The sequence below is a fragment of the Papio anubis genome, chromosome X (genome assembly GCF_008728515.1).
Source record: "Papio anubis isolate 15944 chromosome X, Panubis1.0, whole genome shotgun sequence".
In the NCBI taxonomy this organism is placed as follows: Eukaryota; Metazoa; Chordata; class Mammalia; order Primates; family Cercopithecidae; genus Papio; species Papio anubis.
The window spans coordinates 42,535,082-42,544,752 of NC_044996.1; the positions used below are offsets into that span (position 1 = coordinate 42,535,082).

The 9,671-nt window shown below is 36.9% G+C and overlaps 1 protein-coding gene across 1 annotated transcript; it reads left to right on the forward strand.

Annotated features, from left to right (window-relative positions):
* Window positions 1-516: 516 nt before the first annotated feature.
* On the forward strand, window positions 517-8,992 carry SERTM2 (serine rich and transmembrane domain containing 2). The gene has a single exon (XM_031660608.1). It carries the CDS (start codon window positions 5,440-5,442, stop codon window positions 5,710-5,712), a length of 273 nt encoding a protein of 90 aa, XP_031516468.1. The 5' UTR covers window positions 517-5,439; the 3' UTR covers window positions 5,713-8,992.
* Window positions 8,993-9,671: the final 679 nt, after the last annotated feature.

Genomic DNA, 9,671 nt, shown 5'->3' on the forward strand with positions numbered 1-9,671 from the left:
ACAAAAAATCATATCCTTCAGAATTAATAGAATTTGAATTCTTTTTGAAATTGCATGGTTGTTTTTCTTTCCAAATGGTGCAGAGCTTTTAACAGAGCAATCATATTATCTGTGCAACTCATTAATTAGTTAGCAAAGAGAGCCCTGACAATCCTGTTTGAAAAGCTTTTATGAGAAGTAGTCACAGATATAGGACCAGAGTAACGAAAAAGAGGATTTCCCAATATCTAAACATTGCATTTATTCATTTCAAAGTCCTTAAGGAATTAAATTGATAAACCTCCCTGAATTGACCAGACTGTTTGGTCTCCTGAAGACTATAGAGGCTTTAAGAAATATGTGATTAGTTAGTTTTCCAAAATTTCAAAGGAAATGTTTAAAGAAATTGACAACTGTAGCTGAGATCATTGTTCTCTAAGCTTCTCCAAGCTTCATAGAATTCTAATAAATATTGAATAAGTATTCAGACCTAAGGAAGATTCAGGGTCAATTGCATAGGAGGCAGAAAATGAACTATCAATTATTATTGAAAATTATCTGTAGACACAAGTGAACTTTCTAAAACTTAAATTTAAAATTTAACCCATCCCATATAGTTTTCCTTTAAAATCCTGTACGTGAAATAGCACTTCATCAACAGAGTTTCTAACAAGGTGATAATTTCTTAACTCTAGATTATAATCTGGAATTATTCTCCAGTAAGAAATTGAACAGTGGAGGAAAGGAATAAAAAGAAAAGAGAAATTTATGTTCTTCTCCAAGCTATATTAGCAATCGGATCAGAGATAAGACCATGCTTCTCTTCGAACTCTAAATATTAGGTACATTTCTTCATCATACCCATGCATTTATTCAATAATTCTTGAGCAGCTACTGCAAGCAAAGCTGTATAAGGGATAGACTGCTGAAAAGGATCCTCAAGAATTTTGTAAACTAGAATTTAGAAGAAAACATATCAAATAGATATCTGCAACATTTGTCAAATTTAATTCCTCTAGGAGAAATACAAAGCATTGTGGAAATTAGGGTTAGGGTGGAAAGTCAAGATCAGCTTCATGAACTGAATCTTAAAGAATTGTATTATTTCCTCACCCAGAGATGTGTGAAGATAGAAGAAACTGGTCAAACAAAAATATGGAAGCAGGGAAGTAGGTAAGAGTGAACATTACAGTTTTATTGGAAAGAGGGTAATGGAAGGAATTAAGGTAAGCCAGGGCCAGAGCATTGACAGCCTTAAATGTCAAGCTAAGGAGAATGGAGTAAAATCCAAAGGCAACATGCGGACTTCCACATTTTATTTCTTTTTCCTTTTTCATTCCACTAGACTAGTTATAAATAAAGCATATAGTAATAAAATATAGAATAAAATAGCAAGTTGAAGATTACACACAGTTTGGCATTCTTTTTATAAAGTTCAAAACAAATAATACTAACATTGTTTAGGCATAGGGGTGTGTGTGTGTGTGTGTGTGTGTGTAAATAAAAGGAAGGTAATGAGTCACAAATTTCAGAATATTGGTTATTGGTTATTTCTGGAGAAGGATAGGTAAGAGGATGAGATGGGAAGAGCATAGGTGGATGTCATGTAAATTATTAGTCATTCTCAATCTTAAAGTTGCTAGATGTTTGCCCACAGATGTTTGTCCATGAGTGTTCAATATATTATTAAATAAGTGAATAAAAAAGTGCTCAAATTTACCAATGATGACAATGTACCATAAACCAAAGAGTATGACTTACCTGATTCTGTGTACTTGGGGTTCAAAGGGAGTATAAAGATACTATGATAGTATAGAGGTTTCTCCCATTTGGCTTGCACTAGCAGTGAGTGTTCATTTTTCCTTACCCTTCTTTTCTGGAAGGCAGGTAAAAAAGTAACTTAGGAGATACATGGATGAAAAATCCATTAAGCTCTTATCTCTAGGTTACTACCATTCTTAAGAAAAGGAGCTGCTGGGAGAAGTGGTGAGGAGGAAGGCCAGTCAGACTGACAACCTATACGTGAAGCACTTGAATATGTAGTGAAGCAGTTGAGCTGTGTGGGCTGTCTGGGACTGTTAGAGTCCTGATTTGAAGTGCTCTGTTCTATTTGTAGACTGATGTTTTTCAGCCCTGGCTGCATATCAAAATCACCTGTGGAGCTTTTAAGCAATACAGATGTTCATGCCCCATACAGAGCTACTGAATCAGAAACCCTGAAGAAAAGACCCAGTTATATATATTTTCAAAAAGCATACTAAGTAATACTAAAGTACAGCAAGGACTGAAAAGCATTCCCTGAAGAATGTACTTAGAAACAAGTGGGTAACTTGTTTCAAACATTGATTCCAGGATACTGTCCCCAGAGATTCTAATCTAAGAAACAAGGGAAAGGCTCTGGGAAAGGGTCCATTTTTTATTCATAATAAACACCCTGTAGGTGATTCTGGTTAAGGGACTTCCCTTGACCACTCTGAGAAACATTACCCCAAAGGTTCCAAAACACTAGGGTTTCAGGGTGATTACTCTATGTATTTGCTTCCTAAAACTGCCATTAAAAAATTATATAAGCTAGGTGGCTTAAAACAACAGAAATTTATTCTTTCAGGCCTGGAGTATAGAAGTCTGGAATCATGGTATCAGTAGGGCCATGCACTCTCTGAAATCTGTAGGGTAGACTCCTTCCTTGCCACTTCGAGCCTCTGGTATTTGCTGGCAATCTTCAGCATTCCTTGGCTGGTAGATACATCACTCTAATCTCTACCTCTATCTTCTCCTTGTATGCCTCTGTCTTCTCCTCTTCTTGTGAGGACACCAGTCATTAGATTAGGGCCAACCTAATATATTGACTTGATTACATCTACAAGGTCTTATTTCCAAATAAGGTTACATTCACAGTTACTGGGGGTTAGGACTTCACCATTTTTTGGGGGGTGACACTATTCAACCCATAACATTGTTTTAAATGCTTTTAAAAGTAGAGCCTCCAAACAACCAATAAGATAGATTAGCTGTATTCTTTAGCTGGGCTATCTAGAGAGAAAAAACAATAATTAACTCTCAAAGCTCAGTATGCAAAGAAACACTTGAGAAGCTTGTGTTTAGTATGCATATTCCTGGGCCTTGATCCCAGCTAATCAAAAATCAAAATAGCTGTACTTGCAAGGATAGAAAAATGTTTCCTAGACCACTGCTCCAAATACAGTGGAAAGATATTCTCTCTCTCTCTCTCTCTCTCTCTCTCTCTCTCTCTCTCTCTGTTCTTGTTTCTTATGAATCAAGTGTGGGCAATAGGAACAGTAAGTAGGTAGACTAAGAAAAATATGGATTATAGAAAGTATAGTAACGTGGGCTAGGGAATACAAACTTTAAGCTGAAGTGTTCTCAGGCTGGGGGCAAAATTCAAGATGATAGGAAAAATAATGTGACTGTTGGAGCTAGTTCTACGAACTCTCCTTGGGTATGTTAACAACAGACAAAACTAGGCTACACTGTTAGCAATCTACTATAGTACATAGAAGTGTGACAGGTGATGGTTGTTTATATCATTTATTTTAGCCACCTACATTCAAAATTCATGTTTAGAATGGTAAGTTAAATCATTTTGGAAGGCTTCAGCAGTAAATAGTTGACCCTATTTACACAGTGGAATGTTTTTGCCAATAAAAAGAAAGTTCTAGCTTTACCAATGATAAAGCATGCAATGCATTTATTTGCTCAGAATAGGCATACTCTCTCAATTCCTTCTGGTGTACAACTATTGGGGGGAAATGTCTATTTCCACCCTACAGATCTAAATGAGAGAGATAGACCAAAAACAAAATTAGGGGAAGCCTGCATTCCTGAACATTCCCCTGATTCATTAAAGTAACAATTGTCACTGGGATCTGGAGATTGAAAAACAATTCCTTAAAATTAGGATTCCTTTGTTTCAGTGCTAGGCTTTCCTGGTTCAACTAGATCAATGGTTCTTAGTCCTGGCTGCACTTTGAAGTTACTTGGAAAAGACTTTATTGCTTTTCTTCTATCTCTCTTATTTAGATATGTGGGGTAAAAATAGACATTTTTCCCCAATGTTTGTAGACCCAGAAGGAATTGAGAGGGTGTGCCTATTCCAAGCAAATAAATGCATCCTTCATCATTGGTAAAGATAGAACCTTCTTTTTGTTGGCAAAAGCATTCCACCATGTAAATAGGGTCAACTATTTACTGCTGTAGTCTTCCAAAATGATTTAACTTGGCATTCTAAACATGAACTTTGAATATGGGTGGCTATTTTTTTTTTAAATAGTAGTGCTTCGGTCTCATCCCAGACCAATAAAGTCTGAATCTCTAGAGTGGTGCCCAGGCCCCTACTGTGGAGATTGATTCAGGAAGTCTAGATTTGGGCCCAGGATCTGTATATTAATAAGTACCCCCAAGTAAATCTTATGATCAGTCGGTTTAGAAAACATTGTTCTAATCTAGGTTAGTTATTAGCTGCCGTTTAGTGATCTGATTTTTTTTCTTTAACCTTTTAAAAGCTATCTTCTACACAGAAGAAAAAGCATTCTAAAATTGGTTTGCATATAGTAAACCATTTTGCAATTTATCAATTTATTTTTATTTCAAAATACATTGCCATTTGTTTTTCTTAGAGATAACCGAATCTTTATTTTTGTTTTCGATTTTCAGGAAAATCAATATCTGTTGGAGAATCTGAAGAGCCAAATCTCCTGAGCCTGGGCCTACTGCTGTCAGCGTCTCTGAGACCTCTCTTACCTGAGAATTACCAGGTCTCACAACACTTTCCGTCCAGCCTACAGTGAGGGATGTCAACAAAGCTACAGAAAACTCACATTTTCTAGACTTACAAGCTGTGCAGCTGGGCAGGAACCTTATAATCTCCATCCTTAGGGAAGGTTCAGAAATATAGACAAACGGGAGGAAAACTCAGATATGCTGAGCCTGATATATACAAAAGCCTTCAGATAGTCTCCTCAAGGAAGAGCCCAATTAGGTCCACATAATTAGTCCACACATCTAGATTAGGTATAGGCAAAACGAGCCCTTTATCCATCTACCAAAACAGAGCAAAAGACTGACATAATACTATAAAAGATTCTTGTTCTAATAACAGTATTATAAAGCAGTTTCAGCCATATTTATTTTAATCAGTATAAAAGTAGGAGTGTGGAAAATAAAGCATTACTTATATTTTTGAAAATTGATTAAGAAGCTCTGATAAAACCTATTGGAGGGGTGATTGCTGTGCTGAAGGATAGAGAGGGTGTCTCAATTGTCAAATCATAGCATCACCATTTTCTGCTTGTGTGCTATTACCTTAGCTCTGAGAGTGATTTGTTTTTACCGGATTGTTAGAACACGTCCAATAGATTTAGAGACAGTCTAAGTGACTGTGAAATGCCTCAAGGGCAATAGAAATCAAAGAGAAACACATACCAACTCAAGTCTTGAGTGATGATGGAGGCGCATTTTAAATACCATGGAAATCTCACTGGGCGTGCCCATTTTCCCACTCTGGCAACAGAGGTTGATACTTCTTCAGACAAGTATTCCAACCTGTACATGTATGTGGGCTTATTCCTGAGCCTCCTGGCCATTCTCCTCATCCTGCTCTTCACAATGCTCCTTCGGCTCAAACATGTCATCTCGCCCATCAACTCGGACAGCACAGAAAGTGTTCCTCAGTTCACAGATGTAGAGATGCAGAGTCGAATCCCCACTCCTTAAAGCCAGGATGAAGGTGAGCTTTAGTGGATCTGGGTAAACCCTTATATATAGATGTCCAGGAGAGCTTGCTTTCTTACATGAAGCTTCCCATGTAGGGAATCCACAAGTTGTTCATTTAACAACAAGCTGTTCATGTTTTCTTTGTGTTATTCTTCATCTTTACTCTGCTTGTGGACTATCTAAAACGTTTAAGACTCACTCTGAAAGGAATATAGGAAATGACAGCTGGTTGGGAGGGCTGGTTTCCATAGTAACCAAACAGTGCATGGGCCTTGCACAAACCTCAGACCACAGAAATTCATACGCAGTGGTTGTAAGAAACACAGGGTCCCTGGAAGCTCCAAAAACAAAGAAGATTTGCTTTTGAAAGGGTTGATCCTTCAAAGAGGATATCCCAAGAAAAGGACAAGTTCTAATTTAGTGTTTTGATCCTAAAGAATCACCTCTACAAGAAGTTAAATTATGTCAGAAGTTAATGGAAGGGACCACGAGTCCTTTCCCTAAACAGCAGTGATTTGATCATCTTTGGCAATTCGGTTTGTTTCAAATGAAAGAAGAGATTTAAAGAAACTGTTTCAGTTTAAAGAGTAAGTTTTCAGAAAGAAGTTTCTAGTAAACAAACTCATCTAGAGAGAGAAAAATGTGCATATTATAACTATGTTAATTCTATTCATGCAGCTTCTTTGTCTTTTTCTTTCTCCCTATCACACTCTAGGATAGAGTTGCACACAAATATGAGCTTTGTTTAAAAGGTGCCTTTGCAAACAAGACTCCACTGTACTTTAGAGCAGAAATGAAATGATTTTGGTATTCTGTTGTTGAATGTGGCTTTGGACAAAACATTCAAGCCTTCTGAGTCCCAGGGTTTTTGTGCTGAAAAATGGTTAGAGAGCTATTTAGTCATCACTATACTCTTTAGATCTGAGTATTAAAAAAAAAAAAAAGACAAAGGAGGAAAGGACTAAACAACATCCTCCAACAAATCCTTATTGAGATCAATGTCCTCAAATGTCTCATTTGTATTTCCCAGAAAATGTTCCTCCCTTCCTGATCCCTGCCAAAAGATGAAGTGTTTCACTTATTATCTATAAGAGAATTATATTTTGAAAAATTCCGTTCTCATAAGTAGCCCTAGTATGCCAGTAGTGTGGAGAGAATTTAATTTTTAAAACTAACTTTTCAAAGGGAAACCAAAGGAGATGAGTACCATTTACAAATTAGAATTTAAAAAACTGGTCATATTCTTCCCACCAAAGGATGAGTACACCTGTGTTAAATTCTACTTGCTAAAACAAAAAATAAGTTATCACTTGCACCTGAAGAGGGGGGGTCATCAAATTTCAGAGAGTACTCTCTCAGGAACTGTAATGATGGTAAGAGAGAAATCAAATAGATGTTAGATTAATGCCACCCCCACCAGAAACGTAGCTCTTTGTAGTCTGTAACCAATTTAGATTGGCCCTTTTTCTCTGATCTAAATCTAAGTTGGTAGTGAAATTCCCAAGTGCTTTCCACTTTTATACACAGTCATTTGTCAATGCTCCTCTCTCCAAGGGGCTGCAAGTGTGAAATCCCCACATGCAGAGCTAAATTTAGCAGTAAGGCTGACTCTGCCACACCTGTTACCCAACTGTGCACTGTCAGAGATGGGAGCTGCATTCTGCACCATTCAAAACAAATTAGCAGATGGGCTAAGACTTGGATAGGGCATGTATTTTTCCAAACTCAAAGTGACTCACATTATTACACCTTGATGGTCTTAAGTTGTGTGTTTATTCAACACCCAAATTCAGTGGACCCTTTAAAATTTGAGCTTTGGTAGCCAAACATGGACTTCATCAAGACTGCCAATACCGCCCCCTCCCCCCAGAACTTCTTAAGAACACACATCTTCCCTCATTCCAGGCTCTCCGTTTTGTGCCCACAGTATTTGAATGCACTTTACAGTTGAGAAGTCAGTGGCTGGATAAATGAAGGAACTGATTATACTCTCAACAGCAGTGAATAGCAAGATACGAAATACCTTGTTGCTGAATCTAATACAGATACAGACTGAAAATCTATTCTCTGCCCATCTGACCTCCCTAACCCAAATTTCAGGAGAATAAAACTGCTTTTTACGCACTGACTTGGATGAAGCTTTCTAATTTATGATTAGGTTACTCACATGGAAAACCACCACCCTCTTTCATCACAACTACCCCATGGGGATCCAGATCGTCATTGAGCATTAACCAAAGCACACAGCACAGTTTATACCAAAATAGCAGCATAACACCCCCCACCCAATTTCCAGTGACAATACAAATGGAAATGCTTTTAAGCAGATGTGTCATTATAATGACTCACATGGTATTTAATCTTTAGGAAAATAAACTGAATGTTTTTATTGTAGCAAACTTACTGTAAAGAAAAGAATTTTTACATTATATTTATTCCCCAATGTATTAACATATATTACTGCTCAGAAAGGCAACTAGAGTAACCAGAGGGCACAATTTGAGTTTATTCTTCTGTTCAAAATGCTGACTTGGATTGCCTTCCCCCACCCCCACTCCCTCCAAAATTGCACATTAGCCAGTATATAAACAGGTAGGTTATTTATATGTGTGTGTACTCTGTTTTAAGATGAAAAGAACAATTCTTCACTTTTTATTAGCTGAACCATATGAAATTGCCATTTTATAGGCCAAAAAATGCTCAAATATCACCAATTTCATAAAATTCAACCTAATACAAAGACTCACCACATTAATTCTGTAAATAGTAAATTCTCCTAATATGTTTTAAAAGAATCCAATTTTTTAAAAGATATTTTGCATATATTTCAGAATCATGGGTTGTATAAAACAAAGTATATTGTAAAAGGCTTATGTATTATGTATTATGTATTAAGCAGGAAATATTAAGGTTAATCAAGTAAAGATGAATTCATCCAGCCTAACCTTTCCATCCATGCCAAATCTGAAGCTTTAGACTCACAACTGAGTTTGACTGCTGCAGATCCCACCATACTTACTAAGTAGGTATAAGGGATCCATTTTAATACATTTCAATGGTTATATTTAGTAATACATTTTATTCACTTGTGCTTGTACAAAAGAACTTTTTTTTAACAAAATGAAGAATTGTGTGGAATAAAAAATTGGGTTTCTTTTGTTTGAAATCATTAATGTTTGAAATAGATTCATATTGTATAAAAATGGAAATATATTTGCATTAATATTTAGCATGTCATTTTTGATCCCTGGACAATAAATGGTGACTGGTTTAATGATAACACATATCTATTGTCTGAAGAATGTAAAGAGAATGACATTAGTCTCTTCATCCCACTATAAATTGTAACGACTGCACATTTGTGGGACTTTTATAATTTTGAGGTCTCATTATTTTTTCTTATTCTCTCTTTGATTCTCTCTCCACTTGTAAAGTGATTGGTGCATTTGTTTGTTCAGTAGTAAGTTGTGAAAAAAATTGAATAACTTCCAGCTGTCCATAAGAGTGACCTGAGGGAAGATTGAGATAAGGTATCTAAAGTGCCAATAGCTTTCCACATTCCTCTGCTGATAGGATTTTTTTTTTTTTTTTTTTTTTGAGACAGGGTCTCACTCCAATCACCCAGGCTGCAGTACAATGGCCCGATCATGGATCACTGCAGCCTCATCTTCCCAGGATCAGGTGATCCTCTCCCCTCAACCTCCCAAGTAGCTGGGACTACAGGCGCGTGCTAATTTTTTTTTTTTTTCCGGTATTTTTAGTAGAGACAAGGTTTTGCCATGTTGGCCAGGGTGGTCTCGAACTCCTGGGCTCAAGTGATCCACCCACCTCAACCTCCCAAAGTGCTGGGATTACAGGCGTGAGCCACCAAGCCTGGCCAGATTTTTTTTTTTAATGTAGTTTCCATTTTGTACTTTCTTCATTTGATCCTCACAGTAACCCTGTGAGTAGTGAGTGGA